Genomic DNA, 18368 nt, shown 5'->3' with positions numbered 1-18368 from the left:
TATCTCTGATTTTAAAGTACAAAACACTCAAACACAACAGAATGAAGGGAGTGGAACTCTGTAGTTGAGTTGGGACTCTGGCTGCCACTTCACTCTGACAATGAGAATACCCTTTACTTAATTCCTGATAGAATATTCAAGTATAGCATGGTAATGCTTGGGAATATTTACTCAAAATTGAGTTTTAATAGCAAATACCTTATATGCTGGTTTAAAACATTACAACATAAATGGTTTAACTATAAGGAAATCGGGTGCTGTTTCCTTATTGGAGGAAGTTGATTCTGTTGTTAACCATGTTGTAGCTGTGTACATGTGGGCCCATTGTACCTCTCAAGAGTGTGCTTGGAACCAAGCCCTTGAACATGACCTCTTCTGAACTCCAAGGGCACCTGATGCATGTGTGGTACGCATACAGACTGGCAAAGTGCTCATATTTGTAAACTAGCGTAGGAGGCACAGAGACCCCTGTGCTCATAGATAAGCAGCGGGGAGACCAGGAATGTTAGACATAGGCTGGGGGTGCAGGTGGTTACTGGCCTCCCTCGTGACCTTTCTCTGTGTATGACAGACACCATACCAGGTCCTCCCATAGGCCCTTAAGATAACACATGTAGCCTATCTATAGAACCCATCTTCGTGAAAGATGTCACATGTTACTTTACAAAGAATTTCCAGGTAGTCATGTCTTAAGCTTTATTGTGTGTGTGTGTGATTGAGTTAATCATCACCAGGAAACCTTTCCCCAAACCGTGCTGTCCTTAAATATGCCTGAAATAAACTACCAGGTGTCAAACTGCAAGTTTGAGCCAGGACCTGCTCCTCAGTCGTGTTGAACCAGACTGCCTTCTTGCCTCTTGAAGACTGACATTCTGTTGGCTGTGGTGTTTGCAGAAACCCACACAAGATAAAATAACTAGATCTAAAACAAATTAAAAAAGAGTAGACACACATATAGGCCAGTATCCATGATCAGATATTAAAGGCCAGAGATGGATAGAATATCTGTTATGTAAGAATACAGTGTATAAACAGTTGTAGTCAGTGCCAAGTTGTGTTAATTTAGGATCAACTTTCCTGCCTTGCATGATAGGTTGAAGAGTAAGTTACAAGGTTGTGTTTTATTATTGCTTTTTTCCCCCTTCTCTGTGCATTTAGATCTCTTACGTCATCCAGGCCCAAGGAAAACAGCATATTATTCACTTGGAAAGAAACACGTAAGAAAGTTCATTTACTTTGCCCTTTTAATTATGTTTTCCCCTCAACAGTATATTGATTTCTTTTCTAGTTAGATGTTGCTTAGCAGAGCCTGAGCTCTGGCATCAGCAGATTCAGTTTTTGCTGACCCTGCTGCACAGTGGTAGGCCTGCAGCTGAAGTCCAGGAGGGTTTATGCTGGGGCCGGCAGGCTGCAACTTCTGTAGAAATGTGCAGGAGCTTAATTCTTTTCAGGTTCACCTTTAGGGAGAGTGAAGTATGTAGGAGTGAGTGCGCGTGTGCATCTGTGTGTGTGTATGTGTGAAGGGTGTGTATGTGTGTGTGTGTGAAGGATGTGTATGTATGTGTGTGTATATGAAGGATGTGTATGTATGTGTGTATGAGAGTGTGTGTGTGAAGGGTATGTGTGTGTGTATGTGAGTGTGTAAAGGGGTAGGGTGTGTGTGTGTATGTGAGTGTGTATGAAGGGTATGCATATGTGAGAGTGTGGTGTGTGTGTGTGTTTGTGTGTCTGTTATAGCTGCCAGTGCCCCAATGGGGTCAGCTTCTGGAAAGACTCAATTCCATAAGCTCTTCTGAATACTGTTCCCAAAGGACATCACAGAGACACAGCACACAGGGGCAAAGAAAACTCAGGAGTCAGAGGTTCAAGCATTCCAGGGTCTTTTCTTGGCCACAAGGGATTTGCTACCACAAGGCTTCCTGTATTCAGGGGACCAGAGAGAATTTCACCAAGGGTTTCACTATAGTGGTCATGTAGCTAAAGTCAGTCAGAGTGAGCAGTGGGCCTGGGGGAAGCTATCAGTCTGTCCATCTCTGAACAGCACAGACAGTTGGTTTTGGGTATCCTCTGACTCTTTGGAACTTTATCAAGCACAGTGCACCCTGAACCCCTGGATTTCCACAAGCTTGGAGATCACCTCCGAGCTACTGTGAACAGTGTGGAAGAACCTTGCTTGGCCCTGGTTACACAACTGTTCCCTTGGCATGAGGGGGAAACGTTTCCTTTAGCAATTGACAGCAGCCATTTGTCTTCATAAGTCGGTTAAAGCAGTGAGTATTTCGTATTTACATAGTACTCGGTAGGAAAGAATAGAAAATACTTATTTTTCTTATACAAATATGACAGTGTCAAGCAGCCTGATTTGTTATTTTCTCGTGATTTATAGCAGAAAAAGTTAAGAATACTGTTGTTACCAGTGGACATTTTGTGCCAAGAAAGCAAGTTGCATCTTTACATCAGTCGGCTGCGGTTCAGGCTTGAGTGTGTTGATTAGCTTTTAGTTTTATAGTAACTCTTTCTTTAAAAAAAAAAAGGATCGTATAAAAAGCTTTTTAAGACTTATTTCTGCTCCTCTCTTCTGGGAATAACTTCTTATGAGCTGTGCCCTAGGCTGTCGATACTTGGTACATTTAAATGGTTTGTTTTATTCCTCTTCCAGAGACCTTTTACCTAATGATTTTGTAGTTTACACCTACGACAAGGAAGGCTCCCTACTCTCTGACCATCCCAACGTACAGGTAATTTATTTTCTTCTTGATACTTTGAGAATTTAAAGCGAACCTATATAAAGTGTGTTCTTCTCAGATGCCCTGTTGCTCGCCCCATTGGACACCTTCCATATCCTTACAGGATGCCTCTGGAGGAGGCTGAGCTTTACTGGGTAGCTCTCCTGCACTTAGTAGTTAGGATTTGTATTTAAAAGATGGGGTGGTGTGGTGGGGTGGTGATGTAGTTGGGTGGTCATGTAGTTGGGTGGTGTGGTGGGGTGGTGATGTAGTTGGGTGGTGATGTAGTTGGGTGGTGATGTAGTTGGGTGGTGATGTAGTTGGGTGGTGATGTAGTTGGGTGGTGATGTAGTTGGGTGGTGTGGTGGGGTGGTGATGTAGTTGGGTGGTGATGTAGTTGGGTGGTGATGTAGTTGGGTGGTGATGTAGTTGGGTGGTGATGTAGTTGGGTGGTGATGTAGTTGGGTGGTGATGTAGTTGGGTGGTGATGTAGTTGGGTGGTCATGTAGTTGGTGGTGATGTAGTTGGGTGGTGATGTAGTTGGGTGGTGATGTAGTTGGGTGGTGATGTAGTTGGGTGGTGATGTAGTTGGTGGTGATGTAGTTGGGTGGTGATGTAGTTGGGTGGTGATGTAGTTGGGTGGTGATGTAGTTGGGTGGTGATGTAGTTGGGTGGTGATGTAGTTGGGTGGTCATGTAGTTGGGTGGTGGTGTAGTTGGGTGGTGATGTAGTTGGGTGGTGATGTAGTTGGGTGGTGATGTAGTTGGGTGGTGATGTAGTTGGGTGGTGATGTAGTTGGGTGTAGTTGGGTGGTGATGTAGTTGGGTGGTGATGTAGTTGGGTGGTGATGTAGTTGGGTGGTGGTGTAGTTGGGTGGTGATGTAGTTGGGTGGTGATGTAGTTGGGTGGTGATGTAGTTGGGTGGTCATGTAGTTGGGTGGTGGTGTAGTTGGGTGGTGATGTAGTTGGGTGGTGATGTAGTTGGGTGGTGTGGTGGGGTGGTGATGTAGTTGGGTGGTGATGTAGTTGGGTGGTGATGTAGTTGGGTGGTGATGTAGTTGGGTGGTGATGTAGTTGGGTGGTGATGTAGTTGGTGGTGATGTAGTTGGGTGGTGATGTAGTTGGGTGGTGATGTAGTTGGGTGGTGATGTAGTTGGGTGGTGATGTAGTTGGGTGGTGATGTAGTTGGGTGGTGATGTAGTTGGTGGTGATGTAGTTGGGTGGTGATGTAGTTGGTGGTGATGTAGTTGGGTGGTGATGTAGTTGGTGGTGATGTAGTTGGGTGGTGATGTAGTTGGTGGTGATGTAGTTGGGTGGTGATGTAGTTGGGTGGTGATGTAGTTGGTGGTGATGTAGTTGGTGGTGATGTAGTTGGTGGTGATGTAGTTGGGTGGTGATGTAGTTGGGTGGTGATGTAGTTGGGTGGTGATGTAGTTGGGTGGTGATGTAGTTGGGTGGTCATGTAGTTGGGTGGTGGTGTAGTTGGGTGGTGATGTAGTTGGGTGGTGGTGTAGTTGGTGGTGGTGATGTTTTTTGAAGATTGAAGGTTTTACTGTTCTGATAAAATATTAGTATTTAAAAGCACACCTTCCTTTTGTTATTCACGTCCAGCAAAATCACATTTGTTTGTTGTTATGTATTCTGATGTTCTGATGTTTTTGCTGACATTCCTGAAGAAGTGTGGTCCTCTCTGTATCAGGGAACACAGTGCCCAGGGTTAGAGCTGGGCTGGAGTCTCCGATTGGCAGGTGAACTTGGCCTTGCGGTGTCTTTTCTTGGAGCATAAACATTTCTAGCTTTGCTCAGGAGGAGGAGTGTTTTATAATCCCCTTGGCACTTACACATTACAGATTTTTTTTTCGCAGTAGTTTTTATGAGAAGTCTTCATTCCCATCGACTGTATTATTTCACTTGAACTTTGTACTGCCTTGCTAGATGGAATCATGTGTGTCAGGAGAATTCTTCAAATGAACAGGATGCAAGTTCTTTAGTTTGCACTACACAAAAAACATAAAGGAAGTGCTGACTTTACCCTGTCTATTTCTAGTCCGCTATCTGTTCCTTTATCTTAGTATATGAGCATTGTTTAATAAAAAGCTCATGGAAGAGATTAAATTTACATTGTAGTATATACCAGATAGAAGAGAATCTATTCTTTCAACCATCCAGAGATGTCTATGTGAGAAGCCACAGACCACAGTTGATGTTGAGCGTTATTGTTCCTTCTTAGAGTCTTCTTCTCTCCATACAGACACTGTTAGGCTTGAATTCTGGCTCTGGTTCATTGTCTGGTGAAGTTGTATCAACCTGTTTGTACTTCGGCATCGACATCTTCTCTCTAACCTGGAATTAGCAGTTATAACTTCTCGGAGTTTCTAAGAAACTTTAATAAATTAATGCTTGAGTGTTTACAAGAGACAGTCTGGCAATTTATAAATAAATATAACTATTATTCATTACTGAGGTACTATCTGCTTAAAATTGCAAAAATAGATTTCAACTGTGTAGAAACTCCAATAATTTGACTTTTATAGAATGGTAGTATTTTGGTAGATGTTTAAAAACATCAGGTATGAATATGAGGTATTTCAGTTATTTCTTGGTTATTGAACATTGTTCAGGTAAATGAAAGAGTGTCTGTAGGTTTGGAATACAAAGGAAAACTTTGATGCTCCCATTTCTTTGCATGTAGCTAGATTGTCCCTTATAATACCATACCACTGCCTGCAGTATGTTGTTAATTAGCATATACATTCATAAACTTTAAATGTTTTCCTCTAGGATTCTACTTCCTAAGATTGAAACAATTCATAAAGCTGTTTTCTGATTCTCACAAGGCCATTTTTTAATAATAATAATAAGAATTGGCTTGGGACTCCCTAGAAAAGCTCACAGCTAGCTCTTATGCATGGATGCTCTAACTCCTCTGACAACAGATTGCCCAAGGCTCCCTGGGCCCTGGGTAGTGTGGCATGGTCTGTGGTCGGTTTGCTTTGCTGTGCTTGCGCGTTTCCAGTTGTGTGCTTCGACACGGCACACACCAGGCATTTCATTACGGTAGCCTTGTAGTCTGACTGCCACTTTTGTAAACACAAACATGACTTGTAGTGTTTTTGAGAAGTAATGCTGGGGACGGGAGAATTTCTCTCCGTTCTCTGGACGTTTGCTGGAATGATCTGACAGATTATTAAACAGATGCAGATTTATTAACACACAAAAGGAGAAGGACGGCAGACTGTTAGAAAATCAGTGTGGCCACAGCTAGCCTACACAGCTAGCCTAACATGCTTTCAAGACTCACATTGGGGAGCAACATGGCAACATGGCATCTCCTAACTAACGTGTAGGAGAATCATACAGGCTTGGAGGACACGCTGCGACCTGGGACAAAGTCCACTTGGCCTTAGGACAGACGGTGGTTTGTTACAGTTCCTCTGTGGACTGAATAGAGAGCAGGGTATGGAACGACAGAAGTCTGCCTAAATGTGTTGACAGACTGCAGGTTTTCATCCCATGCATCTTCTCTGGGTAATGAAATGTTAGTAAAAGTGAAGGTATTGGGTCTTTCTTGGCAGACCTGGCCACATAGATAAGGTAACTGCAGCAGGGCTAAATTGAATGCTGTGGAAATGCTTTATTAAGTCAAGTTGTTAAGCAAATGTCATCGACTGGGTAGATTGCAGGGTCACCTGTTAGGACTGGCCAGCTCTGCTCCTATTCAGTGTGTCGTATGGGTGACATATTCCACCCAGAGTCCTGCTGCGTAATTGTTAACAGGGGTCAGTAACTGGGTTAGGCTTTGGCTTCTGGGTTTTTCCTCTGGAAAGTCACTACTGAAAAAGGTCCTATTTTTACCTTGAAATTTAGAGTTGTGTAAATCTCCACTCTCAGGTTTTTGTATGTAGTTCCAGGGTTTAACATTTGCTTCAGATCTGCTGGTACTGTGAGGGTTGTCATGTGATCATGTTCGCTTGTGTGTATCGGTGTAGATTCAAGGATTCTTTCTCTCCATACATGTGAGGCCGTTTGTAGACCTTCTGTCCTTTGTTGGATTTTCTACTCAGTATTTAAGACAGTGACTCTCAGCCTTCCTAATGCTGCAACCCTTTAATACAGATCCTCATGTTGTGGTGAACCCCTTTTCCAACCATGAAGTTATTTCATTGTTGCTTCATAATTGTAAATTTGCTGTTGGTATGAATCGTAATGTAAATATCTGATATGCAGGATGTCTGATGGAGGACCCCAGTAAAGGGTTGTTTGAGCCCCAAAGGGGTGGTGACCCACAGGCTGAGAATGGCTGATTTAAGAGATATTTATATGTAAGGATAGTAACTCTTTGTTAATGTAATTTACAAATATTTCTTTCTGGCCTTTGTCTTTCTTTTGTTGTGTGTGTGTGTGTGTGTGTGTGTGTGTGTGTGTGTGTTTGAGGGCCTTATGTTTATGTTTAGAGTCCTGGATGGAACTCTAGCTCCTCCGGCCTCGGCCTCTTGAGGGATCACAGTGCTCTACTGCCATGCATGGTGCGTTTAGGTTTTGGGCGATAGGCAGGGAGGTCTTCTCTCTATCCATCCACCTAGGTTAGCGAGACACTTATTCACATTTTCTTGAACATTCATATCCTTTCAGTTTTCCCATTTTGATTTTTGATACATCTGGAATTTGTTCTTATATGATAGAATTGTACTCTTTTCCACGTGTCTGTTCAGCGAATAGCAGGACCTATTTTTAAAAATGTGTCTTTGCCCAGTGTGCTCTTACGTGCTAGTTGGTAAAGCCCTATATGTCCTTGGGTCTGTTGACAGACTTGCTTGTTGGCCCAGATGTCAGTGCCATCCTGTTTCCTCTCCGGGCCTGATGTGTATCTTCATGTCTGGTAGGGTAGGGAATTCCTATCCATGACTTTCTAATACGGTGTTTTGGGTGTCTTACAGGTGGGAGAAATGTCATTGTGCTCAGGAGTTTTTCAGTTGTGGAGTGATACTGACTTTTGCATTTTAGTTAGTTAATTTCTTGCCCCAAATTAAGGGTAAAGGCACTTAGTCCTTATAAGATAGCTACATAAGATGTTAGTGTAACTAATGTGCCTTTCGGAGAAGAGAGAAACTTACTTGATGCTGACAGCCATCCCCTCTGCAGATCGGCTCACTCTCAATGCATCCTTCTCAGTCTTCAACACGGTCCTCACTCACTGTCTGTTGACTTTTCCTGAGCCAATTGTGACTTAAAATGTTAACTATGCTGTTTCTGGGCTGAAAGGTCACGGGGAGAGCTGTTTGTCGCTGGCATCCGGTGTGTACTTACTCAGGTGATAGCAGATCATCTCCAGGTAGTCCGGAGCATGCCTTCGGTGGTGTTTTGTAGGTTATCAAAAGTCAGGATTGCAGTGTCTTGATGGTTTTGAGGAGCACAGCAATATTTGAAGAGCGTGTGTGTTTCTCATTTAGAGCCATTGTCACTATCGAGGCTATGTGGAGGGAGTGCAGAATTCCGCGGTTGCTGTGAGCGCCTGCTTTGGACTCAGGTAAGAACTCTCCCATTTTCTCTCCCTGACTCCCTGCCCTTGCATCTCCTCTCTGTTCCAAGCTTAGTCATTTGGTGTTTAACAGAGTTGGATTTTCCTTTGATGTTACTAAAGATCTTCCCAGCCATGCTTCAGATATTCTTGGGATATTTGTTTAGGAAAACCTAGTAATTGACCAATTATAATATCCAATGGGAGAAGTTAATTTTTTTTGAACCTACAAAAAAAATTTGCTGTTTGAAACAAAATATATTTTAAATTTCTATAGCAGTTTGTAAATTTTTCTCCTGAATTATTTCATGTAGTTCTCACAGTGACATAAAAAGTCTTGCTATCGTCATATTCAGAAAAGCAGACAAGGGTTAGAGAAGTCCCATCCCATGCCAGTTGAAGTTCTAGTACTGTTGTTGTTGTGGAGCCATCCTGGTTGCTTGATTGCACCATCTTGTTGAACAAATAGATACAACTTTTCATCCCAGATCAGCTATACTTGATGGCTCCCATGTCTTCATTTAAGAAACAACTCCTACGTGGTTATGATGTGCCAGGCAGCAGTCTTAAGTATTTTATGCATCTTAAATAATTTAATGAGAACAGTTCTGGGTAGATTGTGCACGGAGGCAGAGGATAAATGACCTGCTGAGAGTCTCTGTAGAAAACGTACTCTGGGCTCAGATGCAGTGCCAGGTCCAGGCTTCCCTCTCAGCTGCTCTGTAGCCTCCTGTCGGAGCTAAGTACGCGGAGGGTCAAAAGTTGACATTTATGTTTGCTGGACTCTGCGCTGGCCTATAGCTTCCTTCTGTGTGTTAGAAACTAGGACCTACATTCAGTGTCTGATTCTTGTTCTCTGTTTCCTTTTCCTTAACATTGGTCTGTGTCACCCAATGTTTAGAGGCTTGCTGCATTTGGAGAATGCCAGTTTTGGAATTGAACCTCTGCACAACAGCTCACACTTTGAGCACATATTTTACCCCATGGATGGCATCCACCAGGAGCCTCTGAGATGTGGAGTCTCTAACAGGGACACAGAGAAGGAAGGCACACAGGGGGATGAGGAGGAGCATCCGAGTGTCACTCAGCTGCTGCGCGTAAGGAGCAATAGCACTCTTCTGGGCTCAGGCTGTTTTTAAGAAATCACCCTAAAACGGTGATTGCTGTCTTTCTCCAGCTCCATCCATGGTGATTGGAACCAGGGTATGAAAAGATGAGCAATGTGTAGCTCTGGTGACTGAGAGGAGGGCAGTCTGAAATTTTTTTAAACAAAGATTTGTATATATATAAATATATAAATATACATACACACACACACACACACACACACACACACACACACACACACACACACACACACACACACACACATACACACACACTGCAGCTGTCTTCAGACACACCAGAAGAGAACACCAGATCCCATTACAGATGGTTGGGAGCCACCATGTGGTCGCTGGAAATTGAACTTGGCCTCTGGAAGAGCAGTCATGTTGAGGCATCTCTCCCAGCCTGGGCAGTCTGAATTTTAAGGGCTTAAATCTTAGGCAGTAATCCTATTAGGTGTTTCTGTGTAGTCATTACACTCTGGCTTGGAGCAGGGGAGGTTTTACTCCGATACCTCAGGCTCTAGGGTAGACCAGAAGGGAGGACAGGAGGGAGGGAGGGAGGGAGAGTGGGGAAAGAGAGATGGAGACAAAGATATGGAGACAAAGACAAAGTGTCAGAGACAGGGAAGGGAGGGATGGAAGGAGAGAGAGAGGGAGGGAGGGAGGGAGCTATTGAATTGAAGATAATTATTACCTCGGATACCTCAGTGTCCTCAAGGACACTCAGGCCCCTGTTCGGGAGGCTTCTCTACAGGTGCCCTGGCTGCTCGGGATGTAGGCCTGTTAGGGTTCCCTGGGCCAGCTTAACTCAGCTATAGGGTTCTCCTTCACTGTGGGCTACGGGCGACGGGTGACATGGTGCCACATGCCACATGCTGGATGCGGCAGGGTATTTTGCTTGTTTGTTTGTTTTGAGATTAAGAGGCCTTTCCCATGGTGCTGGCATAAGGCGTATTTTAAATCAGCTGACACTTGACCATGACATGACTTCATCACCTTTTCTTCCCCAAACTCGTCAACAGTTGGAAAGCTCTTAGGTGTTTGCTAAATCTCTTTGTATGGATGTCTGTAAAAGGTCGGAAGGAAGCCATGTTTATATACTGGCGACCCTGTTCCACCTTTTCCTCTCAGGATTCAGGAGGTGTCTTTCTTTCTGTATTATCATGGTAGTCACATTTCCATTAAAATCTTTATGTGTATGTTAATTTTATGTTTATTTTAATTAAAAATAAAACAACCCAGCAATACTGCTGCTTTGAAGACTTAGACAACCCATTTTATCTTTAGAGCTTTTAAAATAGCGACTAACACTTTTTTGTTGTATTGACAGAGGTATGCTAAGTGAAACAATCTATACTGCTTATAGATGTGAAATCACATGCCTAGCTCTTAGGTCTGACCATTATTCATACAGGACATGTCTGGTCCCATAACAATTTCTGCTTTATGGTGCTTGTGTTTTAACAGAGAAGAAGAGCTGTTCTACCACAGACCCGCTATGTGGAGCTGTTCATTGTTGTAGACAAGGAAAGGGTAGGAACCGCTGACTTCTTTTCTCTTTTGCATGAAAAAGCAGTTGAGAAGTAACTTATGAAGGAAATACCAAACACAATAGTTATTTCGACTAAAATTGTGCATTAATTAATTAGTCAATTAATTTGTCTACAGGGTCTTGCTATGTCTTGAGCTCCTAATCTTCCTGCCCCAGTCTCCCTAGTGTTGGAATTATGTGTGTGCATTCATGGCCCTTAGCTTTGTCTGTAACCCTAAAGGGGACAGAGCTCCCTGCTCTTTGTGGTGACTGTCTAATGCTGGGTTTGTCACATAGCCACTTAGGGTCTTGAGGGCTTTTCAGATTACTTAACAGGCTGAGGCTGCAAACCAGGACAGTTGGCAGCTGCCTCCTGAGGTAGATTTGCTTTGTGCTCTTCAGAGCACATCTTCCTCACCCTAAGAGGCGGGGCCGGGGAGCTAGCATGCTTTAGAAGCACTTAGTATTTCCAGGGGACAGGAGAGCAACAGCACACTCTATATTTGTCCTTAAAGACCAAGCTATTGCTTTACTTAGAGATGCTGCATCTTCAGCTACTACAGGATCATCGGTTTCTGATGTGGCTCCTAAATAATTTAACATATAGATAATTGAAAATGTCCTGGGCAGCTTTTACCTTTTATGTTTGTATAAAAAACTATTTATAGGAACTCTGATTGGCAGGTCTTTTCTTGTAAGCCATAGAGAACATTTTGAAGATTGTTTTTCCTGGTTTTAAAAGTCCCTTACTGTGTGTAGGTTGATAAGAGCCCTGGTTAGTCAGAGGCACACATACACTGGGTGTGTTAGGATCCCGATGGTAGAAGGGAGAACAAGGGAAGGAGAGCCAGCATGAACCTGCTCCAGCTGTGGTTGCAAAGTTCTGTAGAATGTCTTGGGCAAGTGGTAAAAATAGAGATTAAAGTGTTTTTCTCTATCATTCTCTCCAGATAGACTGGTTATATTCATATATGAAATGGTTCAGAATAAAAGTGGCCCCATTTTCATCAAGCTCTGTTAAATGCAGGATCTTGCTGGACAGATGCAGCCACAGATTCTGTTGTTAAGACATTGTCACGGAGTGACGTCACAAACTCTGTAAGACTTTTGTTTTTGTTAGCAAGTAGGTTAAGATAACATTAAAATAGACATGCTAATTTAGCCAGATATAAAAATATAGGCTGCATAAAATATTTTGTTTAACATGGTAAAATTTCTCTCTTTATATATCTCTTTTTCTAACCTCATACAAATTTTGAGCTAGTGAGCCTGAACTAATCTCTCATTCTTACTTTCGAGTAGGGTCTAGAAATAGTTTATTGTTGATATCATTAGCCTAAGAGATAAGAGAGTAGGAAATTTATTAGTTTTTCATTCTTTTATCTAAGCTTTTTGTTTAAGATTATACCTTTGTGAAAATTTGAAAATACTTTGCATTAAAATCAGTAAAAATAGCATTGAGAAGAAAATTTATTCTAAAGTTACTAAATGTGTCCCTTAGTGTGTTAATTACTTGCTGTTTCGGGGCAAAGCACCCAGGCTAAGGCACCCTACAGAAGGAGTATATTTTGGCTTATGGTTCCTGAGGGTTAGACCCATAATGGTGGGGACAGCATGGCAGTAGGTGGCAGGCATGGTGGCTGGATCAGAGCCGAGACCTCACATCTCTACTGGGAACTCAAAGCAGAGAGAGCAAACTGGAAATGGGGGGAGGATTTTACTTACAGAGATCACCTCACCTCCAGCGACATACCTCCTCCAGCAAGTCTCCACTTCCTTCCCCAGACAGCCCCAGTGCCTGGGGACCAAGTGTTCCAATGCCCGAGACTATGGGAGACATTCCTCATTCAGACTGCCACATTGGGATCGGCTCATTTGAAATGCTGCTCTTTTGGTTCCAAGGAAATCCTTGGGATTTGCTCTTCAGTGTAGGCATTGTAGGCGGCTCTACTGCGTCGTTGCTTGCGATCATGCTTTCCCTCCTTCGTCTTTTCAGTACGACATGATGGGACGGAACCAGACTGCTGTGAGAGAAGAGATGATTCGCTTAGCAAACTACCTGGATAGCGTGAGTAGTAGTTCTCTTCTGTGCTGGCCTTCACACAGTCTCAGAGCAGAATTCAAAATGTGTCATTTCTGAGCTCTGTCAGATGTATAAATGTCAGTTCTGTAAGTTCAAATAATGTTTGAAAATAAATCAGAAATGTAGATAAAAGGAGATACAAGATATTTCATGTCAGTCAGGGTCTACTGTATCTTCAGAGTATGTCGGGGAAGGTGAACTGACAGTTATGAATACACCTTCGCTTTCCTCAATTGAAGGACTAGTGTTTTAAAGAACCCCGCCTCCTCCTCCTCCTCCTCCTCCTCCTCCTCCTCCTCCTCCTCCTCTTCCTCCTCTTCTGCTGCTGCTGCTGCTGTGTGTGTGATATATAGAGAGACAGAAATAGAGAGACAGAGACATAGACACAGACTATGAAAAAGGAAAGCCTTGTCATACAATTTACTCAAAGCTTTTAACTTCCTCTGTTTGTCAGATTTTACAGTGGGAATAAGACAGAGTTTGAATCTTAGTTCTCTGTCCTTAATGGGTGAAGGATAGATTTTTCATTCTGGGGGAGGGAATCCTGTTTTTAATTTTATTGGCTATATTCCTTCATAAATATTTAAAGTATTTTTCTTCACTGGATGTGGTGACACACATCTGTAATCTCAGGACTCTAGTGACTGATGGGTTCAAGGTCATCCTTAGCAACACAGAAAATTCAAGGCCAGCTTACACCTGAGGCCTCTCATAGCCAACTCTCCATTTTGTGTCACATTCTTAATATAATTCATGTATTCATCTTATTTCTGTTTCCTCCCCAGATGTACATCATGTTAAACATTCGAATTGTGCTGGTTGGACTAGAAATTTGGACAGACAGAAATCCTATCAATATAATTGGAGGAGCTGGAGATGTGCTGGGCAACTTTGTTCAGTGGCGGGAAAAGTTCCTTATAACTCGTTGGAGACACGACAGTGCACAGTTGGTTTTGTAAGTGGCTTTAAGGAAATGCTATGAATGGAGTGACCAGAACAATGACTTCTGCTACTTTAGTTGCCGTGTTATTATATTCTTTTAGAGGTAGATGCATGTGTGTCTGACTTCTCCCTGCCTTTACCCCAGGTCTTTTTCCTTTTCTCATCTTGTTACAGCATATTTTATAATTATTTTTTGTGAAAGATTATATGAAAGGAAAAATATTTGATTTCTTGCTGAAGACATTTTCACAGAATTAGCATAGAATTTAAAGATCATCTCACCTTGAGCTCTGATTATCCTAACTCACATCTGAGGGTTTTGTCCCCCTAGTGTTTTATATCTGTTTTAGACAGATTGGCTAGGTATAAAATTCTGGGCACAGTTGTTTTCTCTTTACAAATTTGAAGGTAATCCTTTGTGAAAATATTTATTGTGTTGCTGTTTTTCTTGATTAACAGTTGTTGAATAAATACATATAATACATTTTAAGAATACTTTTAACCCAGAAGATCACTACCACCAAGGAACAACCCAAACATGGCTTGTGTATGCAAAGGCATCATCATTTTTATGAAAGAAATTTAAAGATTATGTTTGTAATGCTAACCTCATGCTCTCAAAATGTTATTTATTTTTGTCATTTCTCTTCTACTTTCTGTAGGTTTTGCCAATATGGTTATGATTACTGTAGAAACAGGACTAATATGTTTCTTTTTCCTCAACTACATCTTATAACTTTACATTTTCATTTAGGAAGAAAGGCTTTGGTGGAACTGCAGGAATGGCGTTTGTAGGAACAGTATGTTCAAGGAGCCACGCAGGTGGGATCAATGTGGTATGTTGTTCTTTAAGTACAGTTTTGGGTAGAGGCATTAGGATAGTCCACAGCGTCTACTGACTCAATGCTCCTCCTTCAGATCCTTACAGCAGCAGTTGTACATTTCCAAGGACGCAGTAATAGTAGCATATGTGTTCTTTTCCCTAGAGACTAGGTCAAATTTTTAATATTTATTACATGTTATTATCTATTCTAGTTTTCTTCTATGTTGCTGTGATAACACCATGACCAAAAGCAGCTCAGAGGAGGAAAGGGTTTATTTATATGGCTTACACTTCAGGTCCATCACTAAGGGAAGTTAGGGCCCAGACTCAGAGCAGCAGAAACTCCACAGGATTGATGTGCGCTGACTCTGGCTCATGCTCAGGTACCTTTCTTACATAGCCAGGACCCCATGCCTGGAACTACCCACAGTACAAGGCTGGCCCTGTAGATTCACTGACAAGCAAGGGATGCCTCATAGACATGTACAAGGCTGGCCCTTTTAGATCCATTGCCAAGGAAGAAATGCCTCGTAGACATGTGCACTCCCAACAGTTCTTCAGTGAGGTGTGTTGGAACGACCACGGAATTAACCAGGATACTATCTTTTTATGAATGAGAAAACAGGTTCCATTTTAAAGAAATCAGTTTGCTTTGTCATAAGCTACAGGGAATGGTCTGTTGATGCCTGATTATCAGCACATGAGTCACTCTGGATTCTTGTCAGAGTGTGTGCATGTAGGGCTGGCACTGGACACAGATCGACATAGAGTTGCCATTGTAGTAGACAGATTGCCTTTTGACAAAAAAGAAAAAATCTGACACAGAAAACACTGTCTAACTGCACCTTCCTGTGTTTGTACAGTTTGGGCAAATCACTGTGGAGACATTTGCATCCATTGTTGCTCATGAATTGGGGCATAACCTTGGAATGAATCATGATGATGGGAGAGAGTGTTTCTGTGGAGCAAAGAGCTGTATCATGAATTCAGGAGCATCGTGAGTAACGGAGCCTTTTCTGTCTGTTAGTATGATTGTGTTGATCTGTGTGTGTGTGTGTGTGTGTGTGTGTGAGAGAGAGAGAGAGAGAGAGAGAGAGAGAGAGAGAGAGAGAGAGAGAGAGACACTGTTTTGTCTGTCTGTCTGTCTGTCTGGGTAGGGCATATTACATGTGTGCAGGTTCTCAGGAAACCAGAGGAAGGCATCAGGTACCCTGGAGCTGGAGTTTCAGGCAGCTGTGAGTTGTGCAGTGTGGGTGCTGGAGACTGAACCCGGGTCCTCTGGAAGAAGAGCAAGTGCTGCAAACTGCCCCCCACCTCTCCAGCCCCAGATCAGTGTTTCATAAGTCTGGGGTACTGATGTCTGTGTTTTCAAAATAGGAAACCTTGTTTGTTGTTCTCTGAAATAGACCTGTGAGAGATCCACTTCTTAAATTTCTAGTCATACCAGAGAGCTTTACAGGTACAATTTATTAACTACACTCTTCTGCAATGCAGTCAACAGACCAAAAGGATATGAGAACACCAACAAGCTTCTTGCTGGGTTCAGTGCTGTTTGGGTGAGACTGAAGGACACCCAGAACAGTTGCCTGATAAACACTTGCTTACAGTAGCCATTCTCCTGGATCTGCCTCCTAGTGCTGGGACCTTGAGCATGTCCTTTGCATATAGCCAGACCGTCTTGGTGTTGAAGCACCCCTGCCAGCACAGTTCTCTCCTAGCTTCATGCCCTTATCTCCTCCTCTTAAAAAAATACATGGAATCCATTAGTGCTGCCCGTTTGTGCATGGGTGTGGAGCCATCCAGTCTCTGGAGCATGGGCCACCTACGGATTGCTGCACCCTAGAAGAAAATGCCCATCCCCCGGCCCCCAGCAGCCATTGCATGTCAGTAGCTCCTGAGCTAGGGGGGTGTAGGCCTGGAGGGTTCTTCCCATTTTCCTTCTGGAATTTTCACTGTCTCTGTGTGTGTGTGCATGTAATGCAGCTGTTCTTAGTTTGTAAGAGCGATAGCCATGTCATATCCGGAAGACAGTGTTTCGCAGTACTCTCTCTCTGCCTCTCACGTTGTTTCCTCCCTCGAGGCTACTGTGTTTTTTCAGCCTCAGGCTAAGAGTAGGGATGATACATTGCTGCAGTTAGGGTGTGTATCATGATCACCTTTTCTCAGCACGTTGACCAATTATAACTTTGTATTCAGGGCTGCCTTCTACAAAAAGAAGAGTCGTATGACGAGATTGAGGGCAGCATAACTCTGTGTGAAGCCACTTGCCCTGTGACCTCAGAACCTTCCCATAAGTGGCCTTTGACCAGGTTTATAGTGTTAGGCATGTATCCCTTTCTTTACAGCAAGACAGTAAGCCTCACACCTGACTCCTGTAACGTACCTGCCACTGTGGTACTGGTGGACACATCTTGACTGGCAGGTGGCTGATTGTAGTGTGTAGAGCCCAGGCCTGAGGAAGACCCTTGGGACTGTTTGCCTGTAGCTCCCAGAGCACCTTCCACCACTATGAAGGTTTTCCACTGGGAGGAAGGCTTTAGGCCAGTTGCAGCTTGGTTTCTCTGTGTCCCTCAACCAAAAGTGTATGACGTCTTCAGCGCTGAATTTCGTTGTTTATGTGTACCTTGTTTTCTTGATCTGTTCAGAACGTTCAGGGGTGCCATGTCCTTGCTGTTGCGAATGAAGTGGCAGTACTTCTATTTTCAGTGTTTGCCCCTTCCCCCAGTGACTGATTTCCGTAGTACCTGTACCAGTTTTCTCTCCTTGCAACAGTATATGAGCAGTGGAAGAGGCTTATAGTACCAGGCAGGCTTTCTTTCCACTTGCCAAAGCCAAGTCCGGTTAGGTAGCTCTTGGTTACCACTAAAATAGAATGGTAGTAGTGTACCTTCAGGGATATCTTTGGTGTTGACCATTGTTTTGTGAGTCATACCCATCACACCTGGGTGGGACTGCTGATTGAATGCTGAACCTGAACCACTGAAACTGCTAGAAGAAAACACAGGACGGGCAGCATCCTGTGAGGTACAGATGCAGGACAGACAGCATCCTGTGAGGTACAGGTGTGGGACAGGCAGCATCCTTGTCCTCTGAGCAGGTGGGACTCCCCTTGGGGATCCCTCCACCGTGGCATTTCAAGTCTCTTTGAGGCTAGGCACTTCCTCTCCCACTGGGGCCAGTCAAGGTAGCCCAACTAGAAGAACATATTCCATGAAAGGCAACAGCTTTTGGGATAGCCCCCGTTCGAGTTGTTTGGGACCCACATGAAGTCCAAGCTGCACATCTGCTACATATGTGTGGGAGGCCTAGGTCCAGCCCGTGTACGTTCTTTGGTTGGTGGTTCAGTCTCTGAGAGCCCCAAGGGTCCAGGTTAGTTGACTTTGTTGGTCTTCCTGTGGAGTTCCTCTCTGTCAGGGCTGGCAATCCTTCCTCCTATTCTTCCAAGTTCCCTCCACTGTTTGGCTGTGGGTGTCTGTATCTGTCTGAGTCAGCTGCTGGGTGGAGCCTCTCAGAGGACAACTTGTTCCTGTCTGCAAGCATAACAGAATATCATTAAGGGATCTGTTAGGGATTTGTGCTTGCCCATGGGATGGGTCTCAAGTTGGATCTCTTATTGGTCGGCCATTCCCTCAGTCT

The 18368-nt window shown here is 43.4% G+C and overlaps 1 protein-coding gene across 3 annotated transcripts in view; it reads left to right on the top strand.

Annotated features, from left to right (window-relative positions):
* Adam9 (a disintegrin and metallopeptidase domain 9 (meltrin gamma)) overlaps nt 1-18368 on the top strand; it is a 67430-nt gene that overhangs the window by 11045 nt on the left and 38017 nt on the right. For all 3 annotated transcript variants that reach the window (XM_006508986.4, NM_007404.2, NM_001270996.1), the window contains exons 3-11: nt 1159-1217; nt 2660-2738; nt 8177-8253; nt 9146-9341; nt 10821-10886; nt 12881-12952; nt 13753-13922; nt 14664-14745; nt 15596-15729. In XM_006508986.4, coding sequence (XP_006509049.1) covers nt 1159-1217; nt 2660-2738; nt 8177-8253; nt 9146-9341; nt 10821-10886; nt 12881-12952; nt 13753-13922; nt 14664-14745; nt 15596-15729 — 935 coding nt within the window. The remainder of the gene's footprint in view (nt 1-1158; nt 1218-2659; nt 2739-8176; nt 8254-9145; nt 9342-10820; nt 10887-12880; nt 12953-13752; nt 13923-14663; nt 14746-15595; nt 15730-18368) is intronic.

This window comes from Mus musculus, chromosome 8 (genome assembly GCF_000001635.26).
Source record: "Mus musculus strain C57BL/6J chromosome 8, GRCm38.p6 C57BL/6J".
Taxonomy (NCBI): domain Eukaryota; kingdom Metazoa; phylum Chordata; class Mammalia; order Rodentia; family Muridae; genus Mus; species Mus musculus.
The sequence above is the reverse complement of the archived record's forward strand: the minus strand, read 5'-3'. Positions and strand labels throughout refer to the sequence as shown.